We start from the raw sequence: 20,123 nt of genomic DNA on the forward strand, positions 1-20,123 counted from the left end.
TTCGCTTTGGGTTTATATTCAGTCCCCAGAAAGCCAATAAAATCAAATTTGTGAGAAAATTAGCTCTCACGAGATCAATCTTTCGAAGTCCCTCCTTTTTTACATGTTCTGCACAAACGATACTTTCTGCTCCGCCCCATTCATATAATTCGGAAGGAAATCCTGTGAGGAATTAATTGAATACTCTTTAATACCAAAATGCACAAAACTTAAAAATTCATATATAACAAAAAATTCAAAATACACCTTTTAAAGTCGGGTAGATGAATCAAAAATACTCAAGTCTCTTGGATTCTCTTCATCATCTTTCTCTTTGAAATAAATACTACAAATTTGATACGCTTACAAATAAAAAACGGAAAGAGTTAAGATAATTGATGATTGATCAATTAAAAGAACTAAATGTTCACATTTGTTCCGTCCACTAGCGGTCCTACGTCAAGCTTCCGTTCGTGCCCCTAGGCACAGACCCTTCTACTTTTTTTTCCAGTTAAGAATCACTGCTGCTAGAATGCTTGGCTTTGTAATTATTGTTATATTTGTACAACATTGACCAAACTAAGGATTAGTTAATACCAAAATCATATCATGATGCCCTCCCTGCCATCATAGTTTTAACAACAATACAAACTAAATATAAATATGAAAACTAAAAACCTAAAACCACACCAACAGGAAGAACCTCGGATCGACAGCACGTACCTCAGGAGATGACCGTCCCGTCTACGTGATGCTTGCCACGGCGAATCTTCATACCGATATGCTTTACGTATTAGCGGCGCACACGAACAGCTTAGTTTGTTACCCATTGCGCAACTTGGGCATCCAGCCTGTCCTCCTGTACGTTTTGGATGGTTCGAATGGTTAATTTCCGCCAAATTGGGGCTGATTTACACTTTTACCTGAGGTTCCTTGCTGTCACCACATCACACTCGCATCGGCCCGGGAAAGTGCTTGGCCTCGGTTCAGCGACTGGGATCGCTGATTGTGTCTATGGCTGTAGTGACGGCTGCTGCCACGCTATTGGATGCAACGAGAACAAAAAGAAACAATGGGATGGAGATTGTTAGTATGCCTCGGTTAGGACGTCCAAAATTTGTATAAGAAAATGGTGATTTTAGTGGTGCTATTTGAGGGATATTGATTCGTGAATCTCCAATTTATTTAATGCCTAATAAATGGATTTAACGTTCCAGGATCAGAAGCAAACTCAATCTCCGTCTGTTTTTTTTTTTCTCAAATTTAATTATCGGACAACCACGCTGAGCCGATAAAGTCTCCTCGAAAAGACGGCGCATTTATCCTTCGCCATAAGTCCGAAGCATCATCAATCGCCACGTTTTCCACTTGACCTAAATGCCGTTGAAATCTGTCCCGTATATTTAATGAATCGCCTTGCACTTGTACGGTGCACTGTGCACTATGCACTCTGCCGCAGCATAACCTTATTCTCGATAGATAATAATAGGGTGAGAGAGAGAGATGGTGAGTGCGCGTGTAGTACATCACATCTCGTTTTGGTCCTTCATCATATCCAGTGGCGGCAGGATGATGCCAGTAGAAGGGAACTACCGCCAGATATTTGATATTGATTGAGTCTGCTTCTGCTTCGCCGGGTGGTTGCACTTGGTCCCAGAAGGGTTTTAAATCGGATAAAATTTAAATTTTAAATGAAATGATAATAAACTAAGGGGTGAGATATTGGTGGTTGTTGAGTGAGAACGGAACGGAGTATGAACGATGACAACAACAAAAAAAAACTGTGAAGCTGAGAAGAGAGTGAGGAAGGGAAATGAGATAGACTAAACTACAATCGGTGAGCGGTGAACACTACTATAGCTCTAGTGCTTTTGTAGGGGTGCAGCGTGAACGTGAGGGAAAGGCAGCTGACTACTGCTGCTGCCGGATGGTGGATGAGAAGTAGTTTTCCCTGGAACAATGGTGATTGGTAATGACAGGTCGCTTTAGCCGGTTGCGAAAATATGCATTTGCTGAGGGCGGGATGATTTCAAATTAAATGAAATTAAATCCTGAATACATGAGGATGTGCGATGCGATTGGATAAAATTAATGAAAAGTGATGGTTTCAAGTAGATTTAGTATGAGAATGATTTCACATTTTAGTACAGCGTTGACGATCAGAACAGCTTTCTACGGTTTATTTACATTATATTTACAGGGAAGCTGCAATTTTGAAGATGCTAGCTAAAACTACATTCTCTACCTCTAATACGAAGCACTAAATTACTAGAACACGAAGCAAATTGGCTGAAACTACACGGTATTTACAATTTTACAATGCCAGAAGCAGAGAAGGACCTAGCAATGTCGAACGCTTTGTGGATGTTTTTGTTGTCATCATTCTCATAGTTCGAATCAATATTTTTTATTATATTTTACGGAGTTGGGATTAGTTTTTGAACCATTGATTGCTTTTTTGTATGTTCTTTTGAGTTGAGAAAATTTGTCCGATGTAACTTTTGATCAATTATGTAGCTTTCGAACCATTCGTAATATTAAAATGGCTCTGATTTTCATCAATTTTTAAGAGGCAGCATTATGAACAGTGACCAATGCAAATTTACATTAGATTATACACCACACCCTTAGTTTTGTTTTTGCCAGTTCGGATGTTTTTTTTTTTGCCGAGACTTGCACAGATTGCTCGGCAGTACATTTTACTGATATCTCAGCAAACATGACGTTTGTTTGCTGAGATTAATCAAAATTATTTTTTGACACTCAGCAAAATATGTTAGCCGGGAGCTCGGCTAAGCAAATTTCGACAAAAATTTACGAGATTTGGCGAACAAAAATAAGTGTGCAGCATTGAATCTCACTTTTGTCAAAAACCATATTGCCATCTCAGTGAAAAAAAAAAAAATCATCGCATCTGACAACCACAGCAAGCTAGTAAAGCTGATAATCTGACGCAAAATGCTATTTTCTCTATGATTTGGAAATAGCTCAATTAGGGTAAACGCAACCATAGCGGAGGACACTATAGGAACACATTGCATACATGTGAACGCTAGTATTAGAATGCTTGTATTTGCATTGGATTCCAGTGTTGGCAAAATCAGAAATCAATTGATATTTTTCCGCTCTCATGCGCTCGTAATATCACGCGTGATATTGGAACAAAATATCATGCTTGATTTTGATTTTACAAGCTCCTTTGATATTGCGAGACTATTCACAACGTACAAAAATCAAGCTGAGAGTTGACTCGACACAAAAATGATTCCGTTGCACATCGTTTTTCTTATAAAGAGAAGGGATAGTTTGCTATCTCTTTTTACTCTTCATCGATGGCAGAGACGAAGTGACTGCTGTCAGCCGTTATGGAAGTTTCGGTTGCATTCGGGTGTAAAGCAAACATCTTGAAACTCAATCTTGCCATAGTTTGTTGAGATTTGCAGCTGGTGAGTTTTGTTAGCCTGATATTCCAAGCTGCGATATCACAGCTTGCAAAATTAACCGCAGTTGTTTGCTTGTTGATTTTTGTCTACGAAAATCAAGCGTGATCTTGGGCGTTGGTGAGATTTGATTTTTTGATATTTTCTAAACACTGCATTGGAATTTATTTGGCCACTCGTTCATATGAAGGCATTTTATTTGAAAGGTTTAAACAATTTGATTATATTTATTTTAAGACAATGATTGGGACCTCGATTGTGGGAGTTTTAAGGCTTACTGGTTTTGAAAAACCAGTGATTGTTTCTTCATGTTTTTTGTAATGAAATCACATAGCGTTCAGATTTCATAAATTTAAGCATCTCAAACGTAATAAAATTCTCAGAGCTAGGTAATTCCATTGATTTAGAAGTAACTTTTTTTAGATTTTGAGTATTTCATCATCAGTTAAATCTAAGACATAGGAACCAAAATTTAATTCTAGAAGTTTGAATTTTATAATTTTATAAAATGTAGGATTTTAAACATGTTAAAGTGCACACTTAATAAATTTCATACATTAATGACTTAGGAAAATGTGCAAGACATATGTCCATGCACAATTCCTAACATTCTGAATGTGAAATTAAAAATATTTTCGAGATCCCAAACCCATATGTTTTCAAGATTTTTCAACTATAAAATACAGATTGTAAGCATTAATTCTCCGAATACAAATGCAAATAAAAGGTAACTAAATTAAATCACTTGTCATAATTCAATACCCTGTAACTTATGCAACGTTTCCTTAACATCCACAAAACTCCCCTTTACAAGTGTTCCTCTACTGCTACGAAGTTCTCGGAATTTGTTCCAAATTCCATATTTATTCCAATCCTACAAAGATCTCTGAACATCTTGCACTTCTGGAAAGATACCCATCATCTACAAATATTCTTAAACATCTGGAAAATTTCTTGAAATTTGACAAAGTTCCCAAAACCTCCAAACAGTTCATAGAGCTTTTTTTAAGTAAGATCTGTGACAAACTCAAACGAAGCTTTTAAACTAAAGCGAGGATCCCTGAAGCTCTTACAAGTTTATTGATCTATTTCTAGATCTTTTACAAAATACCCTGAACTTCCCAAGTAACCAACAAGCCCGATAAATTCGCCTTTTTGCTATATAAGGCTAATATGCGGCTAATATGCGGCTAATATAAAACTAAGCATGCCCTATGTTAGCCGTGTATCAGCCTTATATTGCAAAAAGGCGAATTAGCGGGCTTGTTGGTGACTTGGGTTATTCAAAATTTCTTTCACTTCTATGAAGTTTTACGCAGCTCCTCAACATGCTACGAAATTCGCAAACCATCTACAAAGTTTATTGCAATTCTACGTTTCTTGTTGATTTTCCACGAAGTTTCACGAACGAAATTTCTTGAATTTGTACGTTATTTCCACAACTATTCTACGTCCATGAGGCTTTAAAAAAGGTGCTCCTAAATTATATAGTGGTTCCCAATCAATAACAAGCTTCCTTAAATAAAATAATGTTTCCTTAGCTTCTACGAAGCTAATCAAACTTAAATAAATTTCCACTTTTATGCATGTCATAACTTTTCCAAGCTCCTTGTTTGTCCGATTTTTTCTTAAGGTCTATGAAGTTCCCAGAATTTCTAGTAAGTTTCTTCAATTTTTATGATGTCCCCTGAATATCTTAGTTCATGAAGTTTTACGAAGTTCCCAGAAGTTAAAGGAAATACCCTGGGCTCATGGCCTGAAGACGTCTTATTATTCCATCGTTTAAATATCGATATCATATAATTTCTCAAAACTGATTCTTCTAGTTCAGAGCAAAAGAAAAGTAGTCAACTTAAAGGAGTTTGAAAAAAAAATCGTTGTTTGGAGCCCTTTTTTATTAATCGCGAACTTGACAAGCTTGACAGAATACCAGCGAGTCAAAATAAAAAAATCTAGGGGTAGCCTAGATAATTCTGGAGAAGACCTGACCCCCTTGGCACCCTCATTAGCTACGCCAATGAGATTTGCACAGCCATATTTTGCCGAGATCTCAACAAAAGTGACGTTTGGTTGCTGAGTATCAGAATATGTTTGCTGAATCTTAGCGAACAAGCATCATGTTTGCTGAGATCTAAGTAAAACTAAGTCCAGAGCACTCTGCGGTGAAAATCTTGGCAAAAATAACCGAGATTCAGCAAATAAAACAAAGTGTTAAAGAAGCTATTTACTGTGCTACCTGTCTCTTAACGCATGGGATTAACTACCCCATTTCCAGCCTATTAAGTACAGCCCGCACGTAGTCTTTCTAGGGTTGTTGAGCACCAAACTGAATGTTATTATTACTGATGGCTTCCAAATTTATTTACCACTCCGCACGTACCGTAAGATTTGCTAAAGAGAAACAAACTGTTGAGATATTGTTAAAAGTCTAACACTGCTTCTTGACGCCAAAATCGGCCTACGGATTCTAAACTCGACCTAACGCATTGAAACGCCATTGAAACGCCAATGAATTCACTTCGGCCTATCGGATGAAGATAAAGATTGATTAGGTCGGAGTGTTTCATTTGTTTTTGATAATATTGGATGCAAACATTCATATCACGCGTTTTTATGGAGGCAGCATTTGAACTTAAGTATCGTACCAAAAGCATAATTCACCAAAATCATGGATTTATTTGATGTTTTCTACTAGATAGGCCCAAAATGGGCGCTTAGGCTAGGTAGTTCTCTAACCTATACGTGGTAAAACGCAAAAATGGCGTTTGATTGCTGAGTCTCGGAAAATTCTTTGCTGAATCTCAGCAAACAAACGTCATGTTTGCAGAGATCTCAATAAAATTGATTGCCGAGCACTTGACTGTACAATAGACTGATGCAAAATTTGAAATTTTCGCTCCACAGTGCTTGAACGGTTCCAAATCGGGTCCTGGTTAGCCTCCCAAAATTTAAACTACTTTAGTAAGAAACTGACTTGGCACAAACCATTTCAAGTTTATATGGGAATTACTATGGGAAAACTTATGTTTTTGTTCATATCTATCTAACAATTCACTACATCACTATGCTTTAAAAAATCATAGCTGTAATTGTAGCAAATTTTCTCTGCTACAACTTTTTTGAAAACCATTTTTCAATCAAATGTAAGGAACAAAAGTTATTAATGATTCAAGTCATTGATGTCTTATGATTATGCTCATTCAACTGTTCAGCAGGCAACATTGCTGTTTCTGGTTTAAAGAATAGAGCACAAATATCATGGCTACTATGTCACACTGCAGAATACAGTGTTGCCCACAGAACAGCTGCTTGATCATGCCATAAGATTATCAATCTCTTAAACAATTAATAGCAATTTAATTTGACATTTGACTGAAAAACGATATTTCGCAAAGTTGTAGCTTATTATTTATATTATTAGCCAGTAAGAATAGTTATTGAAATTTTCGAAAAAGCAATATGGAAAATGGGTAGAAGACAATGAACAAAAAGTTTAGTTTTCCCATATAAACTTCGTATAGTTTGTGCCAAGTCAGTTTCTTTCCAAATGAGTTTCAATTTTGGGAGGCTAATCAGGACCTGATTTAAACCGTTTGAGCACTGTGGAGCGAAAATTTCAAATTTTGCATCAGTCTACTGTACAATCTCCACAAAAATTGCCGAGCTGGCGAAAAAAACACTAAGTGTGTATACATTCGCGCAGATAAAACGAATATTCTTTATGAGCAGGTAACACAATAGGAAAGTTAAGAAGATACATTGAGATACTTAGATGTAATGTAACAGTATTTGATTTTGAAACACATAATAATGTATTTAAACGTGATTTTCTAAAAGATAAATTATAACAGCCGAGTAATTCTGCAATTTATTTTCCAGAGATTGAGTCAAAAAATTTCCGAGGCTCAGCTAACAAATAAAATTTTGCTGAGATATCAACTAACAAACAGATATTTTGCAGAGAAATCAGCAAAAGGAATGCCGAAGTAATCGACTGTTGGAGATTTTACCGAGCTAGATTAAATGTGTGGGTTATTACTGTTCTAAAAATAAATAACTTTGTTTTAGTGTGACTAAATGCAAATATCGTGACCATTTTCTTAACTGTTAATCAGCCTTAAGTCAGAGATTTCAAAACATTCAAGATAATTCAAAGTCTTGATAAGAATTATTCCAGCATTATTCTTCTTGCTGGGTTGGACGCCTTTTGATGGATTTTCGCTTGCTTTCAGTTTAGTGATTTTTGAAACACTTCCACTTTGATAGATTCTTTGCCCGGGGAAGACCAACCCGAAAGATTTTTTAGACTAGACCGAGGATCGATTCCACCGTTTCGGGCTTTGTGCGTTTATTAAAAAGGCTATCTGAAGCCCCCCTATTTCCAGAGTCTAGATTCCTTTCCTCATCCTGGATCGTGAAATTTGACTGAGCCTGGGATCGCAAAACCGTTTGATAGCTCTAAAATTAATATTTTCTCCATAGGTATTTGGTATTAGACCTGGCATATTTTCATCTATAAATGGTGAACATTTTTCGATGGTAAAGATTTTGATTTTCTTTTTCCTTGTGCGAGATTTAGAAAGAAAAAATAAAGACCTATAGTCATTGAACTTTTGATTTCCAAATCCAATATTCTAAGTGATTTGTTTGTAGTCTCATATTCATCATAATTATTCTTATGTTCGACAGTTAGATCTCGATATTTGGCAAAACGTAGTGATGGTTTAGATAGCCTTGTCAGTAAGAGCACAATATTACCAAGCTGGAAGCAGCGGGTTCGATTCCCGGTTCGCTCGAAGATATCTTTGGGGATGGACATTTTCTCGACTTCCCAGCGTATCCAGGGCTCTACATTTTTGAAGCTCTAAAATTACCTCAAGTTTTTTTCTAAACAGCAACGCCAAACACAAATTAAAGGGAAGCACGGTAAGAACTAAAGGCTGGCTGTGGACTTTCTCGTCTTGATTTGCTCATTTCCTTTCAAAGGAAGTAAGGAAGCCTTAGCTTTTAATTCCTTTCACCAACACTTTCTTTCGAAGAAACACATGTTTAAAAGTGTTTTTTTTTTAAAGAAAAAGAGCTTTTTTTTAAGTAATTTTTTGACCAGAATATTTTATTTCAGTGTGTATTTATTTTCTGAAAAAAAAAATCAATTTCCTGCAGCTTTGACGCAGACGTCATTTTGATAAGATTAGCCGTTTTTGTTTTAGGATTTATTAAAAAAAAAAGTCAAATTTGACGTATTGAAAAACTAGGCAATAGGCATCGAATCTCTTTTTTTTTCCTTTGGTTTGTTTTTTCCGTCGATCTTGTTTTCCGTGCTGAGCACCAATGCTACCGACGTGCCAGGAAAGTAGCTCCTACAGCTGGACCCTACCTATCGACCCATCAACTCATGAACCGGGGACCAACGGCTTTACTTCCCATCCGAAGGAAGGCGTGATCAGAGATGTTATGCCTCAGAACATCCCGGCGGCGCCGACTGGGATTGAACCCAGGCCTGCTGGGGTGAGAGGTAATCACGCTTACCACTACACCACCGGCACCGTTGGCATCGAATCTCAGCAGAAACTTGGTTCATTGCCCCTAGCGAACAATTATGCGAAGTTAAATGGTAATCTGGGCGTTAAAATCATAAATGTGTTTACATTTTTGCTATTTGGCCTGGATCTGCTCATTTGGGTAATTATAATAATAAAAAAAAGTTTTTTTTTCTTTTTGTGTTGGGCATTTTAGCACTGCAACCAGTACTTAGATTTATTGTGATATACTTCTCGTTAAAATATTGCTTTCTCAGCATGTCCTATCACCATTTTGTGAAGCAACCGACATAAACTGATCGAAAGCATTTGCCCAGTCAGGTATTACATTTAAAATGAATTGCACTACTTGGCTGGGAACTGATTTCCAAATTTCAAAGAGTTCTGTCAGCCCCTTATCCAGAAAAATACGCATCTTATTGAAGATTGCTGTACAAGAGCATAGCAGGTGTTCAGAGTCTTCTTTTTCTATGCCATCTAATCGACACATGTTCTCTTGAAGTTTACCTATTTGCTTCAGGTGATATTTACATGGACAGTGTCCTGTTATTAAGCCAGTGTACATTCTGAGATCTTTCTTTGATAGTTCAAAAATTTTGCTAGTCATTGAAATGCTCGGATTAATAAACTGTTTTGACTGCCTAGCAATGAGAGTGTTGTTCCAATTGGCCTCCACTTTCATTTTTTACCATTTTTTGAACTCCATTCTAAGAGAGCAAGCAGAAACTCCACAGAATAGTTCTGGTCCTATAAATAGTCGAGATGATCCAAGCCTAACTAGTGTGTCGGCTATCTCATTCCCTTGAATTCCTTAGTGAACAGGAACCCAAAATAGCTTCACTTAGTTTTGGCAGGCCAATTTTTGGAATGACATTGCTCATTCTCAAACAAGTTTAGAATTTCATGTTGCTGATTTCAAAGCATTTAGTGCTGCTTGGCTATCAGACAAATGCAGATATTCGAATGTCTATACATTCTACGCAAGCAAATTTTAGAACATTCGAGAATTGTTTGGACTTCTGCTTGGAACACGGTAGGCCAGTAGCCCATAGATATTGAGATATTTATTCCTGGACCTGTGAACCTTTCTCCTACACGATTATCCAATCTAGAGCCGTCTGTATAAAAGAAAATTGATCCGGGATAAATGTTTGGCCCAGATCTGCTACATTGTAAAAACGATCGAATTGATATTTTTTCTTCATCCAAACTTCATTTTGTATCACAAGATAATCAATATTGAACATTTTTAGGATGTTCATATGTCCGCTAAGATTACTTTCATGGAAGTGCTGTGACCGTCGGATCCTTAATGCCATCCTTTCGGCTTCTAATTGAATAAATTGATGCAACGGAAGCAGATAAAGTAGAGCATCTAGTGCCATACTTGGTGTGGTGCTCATTGCATCAGTTATTGAGATAGTAGCTAGTCTTTGCAGTCTTCCCAGCTTCTTCTTAGCTGATTTTTTATTGGTTTTACGCCACCAAACCAATGATGCATAGGTTATTCTTGGTCTTACAATCGTCAAATAAATCCAGCGGATAATTTTACGTTTTAGTCCCCATTTCCTACCAAAAGTTTTTTTTTTTACTTACCCAAAGAGCATTTGTTGCCGTACTGATGACTTGCTCTAGATGCAAATTCCAATTTAGTTTGCTGTCAAGAGTAACTCCCAGATACCTACTTGACTGTGTTTGAAAGTTCTAAAATTGTTCCTTTCAGTTTAATGTCATTTATGGACATTTTTTTTCTTCGTGTGAATGGTACAACAGTTGTTTTAGATGGATTAATATTCAATCATTCCCTAGTGCATAATTTTAAGCAGTTTGCATTCTACTTGAAATGACATAGTCATTTTTTCCTCGTACTAATATGACTATATCATCTGCCAATTCAATGATCTCGAAGCCCTGTGCTTCTAAGTTTTTGAGAAGGTCATCAACCATTAAAGACCACAGTAGAGGTGAAAGAACACCTCTTTGAGGACAACCTTTTTAACAGCTCTCACTGTTATGGATGAGCTTCCAAGGTTTGCTGAGATTTGTCTTTTGCTAAGCATTTCGTTAATCCAATTAACTATGCTTTTATCGAAATCATTTTTCATCATAGCGTTTTTTATTGAGTGATAAGGTGCATTATCAAATGCTTCTTCTATATCAATGAGCGCTGCTAGGGAAATTTATTTTGATTCAAAGGATTTTTCTAGTTTTGTAACCAGCGTATGAAGAGCTGTTAGTGTTGATTTACCAATTTGATATGCAAACTGATATTTATTTAAAAGAATTGTAACCAAGTACTTTGACTTTATATACTCATCAAGCCGATTAGAATTAGGATTTAGGAGACGTTTTATCCTTTTCACTAGCCTTCGGAATAATTATAACCTAAGCTTGACGCCAAATTATTGGAAATAGCTTAATGTTAAGCTTGCTCTAAACATGTATGTGAGAATAGGTGTCAATGTTTCTTTTCCTTTCTGGAGTAGTACTGGAAAAAATCCGTGCCTACCTGGTGATGTTTAATGTTCAAAAGAATCAATCGCCCATTCAGCTCGTTTCTCTGTAAAAATTATGTTGGCCAGATTTTTAGCATCTCTCCTGGCTCTCTCTGATCCAGTTGAATCTTTCATTGTTTCCTGAACATACGTCCTGGTTTTTCCAGCGAAAGTTTTCGCTGCACATATATTCTGGTCTTCATTTATGTTAGAAGTTGAACATGAAAAGTTCGTTTTCATCATTATCCCTAACGTTTCCTCCACTTATCCAGTAAACGTGCCATCCTCTTTTCTAAGAGTTCCTAGGCCATTTGAATGATCTTTTGAAAAAACTTTCTGCAATCCATCAGCAACTGGAGTATTCCCAAGCAGGGCTCTACAAGGTCACTTTCAATCGAAAATCGTCAAGTGACGATGAAGCCGTCAACCATCACTTTCAATTGAAAGTCATTCTATCTTCTCTTAGAGCAAATTCCCAATCAACATCAACAGAACCACTTTCGATCAGTTTCCATGCTGTTTGTTTTGCCTTGACTAGTCTTCTTTCATTGTCAAATGAACTTACTTTTGCATTGAAGCGAAGCTGTTCGATCCGAATTCGTGCAGTTTTTATGACTTTTGTTGATTGTTCACTCGGTTAATTTAAGCGTATGCGCATAGATCTGTGCACGTGGATCGAGACGTGGATGTCAAATTTATCAGTGTCGGGAGGTTTGTTTACCCATCAATATGGATATTTTTTTAATCGGGGTAACGCCTAAAATTCGAAATTTGACATCCCGAGCAGGAAGGAATATCTCGATACCTTAAATTAGTATGGATAAGCCTGACATAAGAGGTAAAATTACCAAAAAAATGTTCCCAAGTACCATTCCAATGCCAAATTATGATAATGCAATACCAAAACAATTCCACACAGGTGTTCTTTCGGTATCCAAATATCAATTTTTGTTATTTACACAGTATTTTGCCTGTAATTTTTTGGTATTTTACCTCTTATGTCATGCTGGTCAATACCAAATTTTGGTATCAGGTCAGAATTAGTTATCTTCTCCTGCTCGGGATGCGACGCCATGTTGAAATCGAAATCAATCTAAGGTATTTTTGCAATCAGTATGAAGTCTACAGATCGAAAATTGATATGCGACGCCATTTTGAAATCCAAGGTGATGGCTTCCGATTTCAGAACAAGTGGGAAATATTGTCAAATACCCATCAATATAGGTATTTTTGGAATTGTGATGGCGTCTAGAGGCCGGAAATCAATGTCCGACGCCAATTTGAGATCCAATATGGCGGCTTCTAATTTCAGAAAATATTGGAAATGCTGATGCCGTCCCAACAATATGGGTATTTTTGGAATCGGGGTGACGTCTGGAGATTGGAAATCAATATCCGACGCCATTTTGAAATCCAAGTCGACGGCTTCCGATTTGCGGAAATGTGTCAAATATCCTGGTTATTTTCAGAATGGGGATGAGATGTAGATGCTGAAAATTGATGTCACTCTGTCTTTAAATCCAATATGGCGACTTTGGTTAAGAAAAACTGTAAAATACTGTCAAACACCGATCAATGTGGGTTTTTTTTTAATCGGGGTGACATCTAGAATCCAGAACTCGATGTCCGACGCCATCTTGAACTTCAAAATGGTGGCTTCAGGTTTCAGAAGAAGTATCAAATAGTCTACAAATGGCTTCGAATATCGATTTTCAGCATCTACGCGTCGTCCCGTTCCGAAAAATTCCTAGATCATAGGGTATTTGACACTTTTTGTGACACCCGATAGCCACCATATTGTATTCCAAAATGGCATCGGATATCGATTTTCGGCATCTACACGTTGTTCCAATTCCGAAAATACACGTATTGTAGGGTATTTGACACTTTTTGAACCCTGATGACCGCCATATTGGATTCCAAAATGGTATCTGATATCGATTTTCCGCATTTACGCGTTGATACTTTTTCTGAAACCCTATGGCCGCCATATTGGAGTCCAACATAGCGTAGGATTTCGATTTTCGGCAGCCACGCGTTGTCCCGTTCCGAAAATACCCATATCTTAGGTTATTTGACACTTCCTAAAACCAATGGCCACCATTTTGGATTCCAAAATGGCGTCGAATATCGTTTTTCGGCACCTTCGCGTCGTCTTCGTTCCGAAAATACCCATATTGTAGGGTATTTGAGACTTTTCTTGATCCCGATGGCCACCATCTTGGACTCCAGAATGGCCTCGTTAATTTAATATTCGTTTAAAATAAAATAATATATTATTACTACATATAATCCGGATGCCATCCCTATCGGCAACCGATATTGTGCGGATACTATCCGGATACTATATGTTGATGCCTGACAAGTCAAATGAGCCCCGAATTGAAGTGAAAGTGAAAAAAACGAAGGAAGCAGTTTTCGAGTCATTCATGGTGTCAATTGAAACAAGTCTTTGCTTCAAATGAAATGAACTTAAGCACTTGACGAACGAAACAAGCGATAGTCCAGTCATGTTTGAAGAGAGGAATGTTCATCGTGACTCGATAACAAGAATCACGATAATTAAACACGAAAATGATATTGCTCGAAATGAAGCGATTCTGCGGAGAATTCATTTCCTTTTCTTTGTTTCGAAAATGCAGAACCCTGTTCCCAAGTAACAATTTTGGTTTTATGAGGGTTCTGTAGACCATTATTTAGACTTGTAGAATTCTATAAAACCACGATAAAACCTTCAATGTTACTTGGGTTTTCAATGTTTTCACATGTTTGCCTCCAATCCTTTCTGTTTGGTCTACTAATTTCCCTATTATAAGCTGTAAGGGCTTCTCTATATTGATCCCATTGATTTGTTATATGTGCCCGGTTAAATAGTTCCGGGCTTTCTGTCAAATTTTCTATGAGGTTTTATTCCACCAAGGTACATCTCTATTGGTAGAACGTTCCTTTGCAGCACAGCTATCGTAATAAATCTGTTGTTTCAAGCCAGAGAGCTGTTTAGAATTGTTCTCCAGTTCAATGTATGTTTTTGAACATCCTCTCAAGCTGTTTACTTCAACTATAAGTTTTGATTTATTTTGCTCCCAGTTAGTTTTCCTGAGATCTCTTATTTTTCCAATGAGCTGTTGATTTACTTCGTAATCAAATACGATTTGCTTGTGATCGGACAAAGATTCTTCGGTCGATATATGCCATTTCTTGGTTGTTATACGCACCACATTTGTGAAGTAATGTGCATTAGGGTGTTTCATTCTGGAAAAAGATTGATATTTTTGATTGGCCACCCCCTAGTTCAGTTCATAATACAAAAACAATCATCTGTGCAAAGAATCAGCTAAATTGGTCAACGTTAAGAGGTCGTGCCAACGATTTAAATTTTATTCGGGATTTTCGTCAAATTAGTATGGGAAAAAATGATGACCCACTAAAATCATTCTAACTTTTTTCTTAACTAACCGATTTGCATGAAATTAAGATATGTTATGCTTAAAACTATAATAAACAACTTTGTTCAAGGCTGCAAGTCGATTTGATGCTCCAGAAAACAGAAATTGGATTTCGGAACTCAGATTGCAGATAAACCTTGATTTGAGCAGAAAAGCATATTTCATAGTATGCTTTACCAGATTATTTTTTTAACCTCAATGTTTATAAACATATTGTGCTGTCATCTCTGGGATACAATAGTGCCATGGAGTTGAGAAGTGATACGGAGAAGTGGTTGATCGGTCAGCCCATTACCAGGTTCACCGGTAATTTCGAATAACCGAGAAGTACTGCAGCTCTTCTTTTTTTAATCGCGCACAATCTCGCTCCACGATACGACAATGCTGCTGGAAGGTGGTTCAACCAGCCTCTCCTTGATTTCCGGTTCCTTCAGACTTTTACCGTCAATACATGCGTCGCTGTTGGAGCCCAACATGAATACTGCCCTTTCTTTTTCTCTCTGCGCTAAAAGAAATTCGCGATCTTCTACTTTCGTAATCATTTGAATGAGCCATGTCGAAAAGGTTGCCTAATCTTTCGTTGAATGTTACTTTTTTATGCTTGATACTATGGCTACTATTGTATCCAGAGATGACAGCACAATATGTTTATAAACATTGAGATAAAAAATAATAATTTGGTAAAGCATACTATGTAATATGCCCTATCAGCATGTCTGCTTTTCTGCTCAAATCAAGGTTTATCTGCAATCTGAGTTCCGAAAGCCAATTTTTGTTTTCTGGAGCATCAAATCGACTTGCAGTCTTATTTATTTTGCAACCGGTTAATTAAGAAAAAAGTTAGAATGATTTTAGTGGGTCATCATTTTTTCTCATACTAATTTGACGAAAATCCCGAACAAAATTTAAATCGTTGGCGCGACCTCTTAACATTGACCAATTTAGCTGATTCTTTGCACAGATGTTTATTTTTGTGTTATGAACTGAACTAGGGGGTGGCCTATCAAAAATATCAAATTTTTTCCATAATGAAACACTCTTATGCGCACCACAACGATATATCGCTTGATAGACACTTTGGTCAAATTTACACCAACAGGTAGTATTGAGGGGTTAAATGCTATTATCATGTGAAAATTTACTATTTCAGCTAACAGATAAATCATAAAAATAAAAAATTATTTGAGTGCCTTTCGGTGTATGATTTTTTTAACGGGTTGTAGCTTTCATTGGTAAAAATAAGAGCATTCCTAATCTGTAAAATGTCTACCTTTTCTGACTCTTATTCCTCTTCGATCCCTGTTTTGATCCTACCCAAAGTAATCCTGCTTGGCCATCGAATTCGAAAATTCCTCTTCGATCCTTCGGATTCTTATAGTAATCTGCTTAGAAGTCGATTTGGAGAAACTTTCTTCTGCCGCCATGGCGCCTAAGCACAAAAGAAAAGGGCAATCGCTTGATCCCCCTTCCGATGAAATTCAATTGAGCAATCAATTTGATTTGTTTACGGATGATGAGATTGATTCATCATCCAGACAAAATTTCCGGCTTAATGCCAAAAAGGAAAAGGTTCCCCTTAACTTTTGAACTTCGTTCAATTTAAGTTTTCAATTCAAATTGGCCGACGGGGTGAATGCCGTGTATTGGCTGAAACCTTGGATTGATTCAAACGTCAAAGCAGTATCACTTTTTACATTCGACACCAAAACGAAACGTCTGTTTAAGATTGCCTTGAAAGGTCTGCCCAATGGTGAATCCATGAATCAGGTCAAAGATGAATTGACTAAATTACTTGGAGCTGAGTCAGCCCAAGCAATCACAATGAAAATGAAATCCCATCCTGGTGATTCGCGCAACGGGATTTCCAACGATTTTTATTTAGTTCACTTCAAGTCTTGTGAACTAAACAACCTTAAGGCCTAGACTAAGCTAGCTTTATGATCCATGTCCGAGTGAAGTGGGAATACTTCAGGAAGACTGGAGGAAATTTCCAAAACCTCACCCAGTGCCGTAAGGGCCAGGGATAGGGTCACGGAACTACAAATTGCTACATGCCAGCTAAATGCATGAATTGTGGTGATTCCTCTCACGCAAAGGACGACTGTCCTGTGAAGGAAGATCCTAAGAAATTTAAATGTTCAAATTGTGGTGAAAACCACAAATTCAATTTTTGGGAATGTAAGACTCGCAAAGCGATCCTACAATCTCGTTCTAACCGTCAGGTAGGAAACGCTCTACGTTTCCGACCAGGTACAAATTCCTCTGCTGTTAACAACGGTCAGCGAGGAACAAATTCTACATTCGTACCCGTAGGTACAAATATCACCCCTGCTTCAAATTCTTCATCTGTACCTACTCCCCTCGCTGCTAACAATGTTCAGCGAGTTAATGGAGCTACCTATGCTGCTATTGCAGCGGGTAGAAATCAAAATACTAACCAACGTTCTAACGGAAATTTTGACAATTTTGACTTAGGAAGCATTACTGCCCCTAAAATGGAATTTTTACAGAATTCATTAATCGACATGATTTCTGATATGCTTAAATCTAACTCCATGTTTGATGCTATTCAAACTGGAGTAAAATTTTCTAATAATATTGTCATGACTTTAAAATTCAGTAATGGATTTTAAAGCTTTAAATATTTTAAATTGGAATGCTCGATCTCTTAAAGATAATGAAGACGAGCTATTTAACTTTTTGAGAGTTCATAACGTGCATATTGCCGTTATAACTGAAACGTTCCTTAAACCTGACCATAAGGTTAAGAAGGACGCAAATTATTTGATTTAAAGAAATGATCGTCTTGATGGACCCTGTGGTGGCGTTGCCATCATTATTCATAGACGAATCAAACATAAAATTCTTTCTTCATTTGAAACCAAAGTTTTTGAAACTTTGGGAGTTTCTGTTGAAACAAAATTTGGACAACTTACGTTTATAGCTGCCTATTTGCCATTCCAATGCGTAGGCCAGAAAAAGAATTTTCTCAAGGGTGACCTTCAGAAACTTACCCGCCATAGGTCTAAATTCTTCATTATTGGTGATTTTAATGCAAAACACCGCTCATGGAATAATGCTCAAAGCAATTCCAATGGTAATATTCTGTTTGATGATTGCTCTGCAGGACGATGATCTTCAGCTCTTGATCCGTCTTAAAAATGTCCGTAGGAGACAATATCAAAGAACACGCGATCCTGCCATGAAAGTTATCTGGCGGGATTTGCAAAAAAAAATTAAAAAGCGATTCTCTGCCCTGAGGAACAAAACTTTTGAAAGTTATGTTTAGAAATTAGACCCGAGTTCCAAACCGTTTTGGAAACTACCAAAATTTTTGAAAAACCCTCAAAAGCCTATTCCATCGCTTAAAGAAGATGATAAAATTTCTATCGCAAATTCGGAAAATCTCATAAACTTGCCAAGCAATTCGAGAGTTTCCATAATTTCAGTTTGGGTCTTACTAGTCCTATTGAGAATCAGGTTGCGCAGGATTATCTGAATATTTTCTCTCGGAATTTTTTTTTGATGATTCCTGGGGGACTGACTTGGACGAAGTAAGATCTATAACTAAAAAGTTTTAAAATATGAATGCTCCAGGTGATGATGGAATTTTCTATATCCTCATCCTAAAAAAATGCAAAAGTTGATCCAATTTTGAAGCCGAATGAAAACCTAGCTGAAACTTTTAGCTACCGTCCAATAAGTTTGTTTTCTTCAATAAGTAATATATTTGAAAAGAATATTCTCAATTAAATGATGCTTCACATCAATACGAACTTAATTTTTGCAGACGAGTAGTTTGGATTTCGCCATGGGCATTCAACTACTCATCAACTCTTAAGAGTTACCAATTTAGTTCGTTCAAACAAATCTAAAGACTGCTTAACTGGAGTTGCTCTTCTAGACATAAAAAAAGCATTCAACAGTGTTTGGCATGAAGGTTTGATTGCTAAATTGAAAAAGTTTAATTTTCCACTTTATATTATGAAATTAGTTCAAAATTATTTAACTGACAGAACTCTGCAGGTAAATTATCAAAATTCCAAATCTAATCGACTACCTGTTAGAGCAGGAGTTCCTCAGGGTAGCATTCTTGGGCCTATATTGTATAACATTTTCACTTCGGACCTCCCTGATTTGCCTCAGGGTTGCCACAAATCTTTGTTCGCTGATGACACAGGCATTTCCGCTAAAGGAAGAAGTCTTCGTGTTATTTGCAGCAGACTTCAGAAAAGTTTAGATATTTTCTCTTCTTATTTACAAAAATGGAAGATTTCTCCCAACGCTTCCAAAACTCAACTTATAATATTTCCACATAAGCCTAGAGCTTCGTTTTTGAAACCTAGTAGTAGTCACTATGAACGGAGTTCCAATTTCCTGGTCAAACCAAGTGAAATATCTTGGATTAATACTTGACCAAAAATTAACTTTTAAAGATCACATTGAGGGCATTCAAGCCAAATGTAACAAATATATAAAATGTTTGTATCCTCTTATAAACAGGAAATCCAAACTTTGCTTGACGAATAAACTTCTAATATTTAAACGCTGTGCCAATATGGTCTAGTTGTTGCACTACCAGGAAAAAAGCAGTTCAAAGGATTCAGAACTAAGTTCGGAAGATGATTTTGAAGTTGCCTCCCTGGTACAGTATTACTGAGGTACATAGAATTTCGAATGTTGAGACTTTAGAACAAATGTCCAACAAAATAATTAATAATTTCAGGCAAAAATCGTTGCAATCCTCAATTGCAACGATTAATTCCTATTATACTTAGATAAGATTTAGTTTTAGTTTTTAGTTTTAAGATATCAATTGTTATATTGACATGCAGGTTTAAAAAACCTGTTTAAAATACTGAATTGCCAAGACAGGAATAATGTAAAAACACTTAGATATATATCATAACAATTAAGGCTGGTAAGTTACTGTAGTAACTGGAGCACCTAGGTTAAAAATGAAATGTAATTTATTTTGAATTTGGAACAAATATAGAGTTTAAAAAAATATTATTGTCGCATTAATGGCCCTTCGCTCATTCACAACTTCTATACAATTTTCATACTGCCGTACTCTAGCGGAACTATCTATCTACCCTCTTCAGACCTTTCTCTAGCTAATAAATTATCACACTATCATGTTAGATAGCATTTTCAACCAACTCTGGAAATTTATCAAAGTTAAAAAAAAATTCCAAGTGGGTGGAACCTGAGATTGAGTCC

At 36.8% G+C, this 20,123-nt stretch overlaps 1 protein-coding gene across 6 annotated transcripts in view; it reads right to left on the minus strand.

Moving 5' to 3' along the window:
* Window positions 1–750: 750 nt before the first annotated feature.
* The window catches only part of LOC135698143 (uncharacterized), a 160,284-nt gene continuing 140,911 nt past the window's right edge, over window positions 751–20,123 (minus strand). For all 6 annotated transcript variants that reach the window (XM_065218038.1, XM_065218037.1, XM_065218035.1 and 3 more), the window contains 2 exons: window positions 903–1,020; window positions 751–838 (listed from right to left, as the gene is read on the minus strand). In XM_065218038.1, the coding sequence (XP_065074110.1) occupies window positions 919–1,020 (102 nt within the window). In that variant the 3' untranslated portion in view covers window positions 751–838; window positions 903–918. The remainder of the gene's footprint in view (window positions 839–902; window positions 1,021–20,123) is intronic.

Source organism: Ochlerotatus camptorhynchus, unplaced genomic scaffold (assembly GCF_037179485.1).
Source record: "Ochlerotatus camptorhynchus isolate MF236.1 unplaced genomic scaffold, CSIRO-AGI_Acam_v1.1 ptg000082l, whole genome shotgun sequence".
NCBI classification, from domain to species: domain Eukaryota; kingdom Metazoa; phylum Arthropoda; class Insecta; order Diptera; family Culicidae; genus Ochlerotatus; species Ochlerotatus camptorhynchus.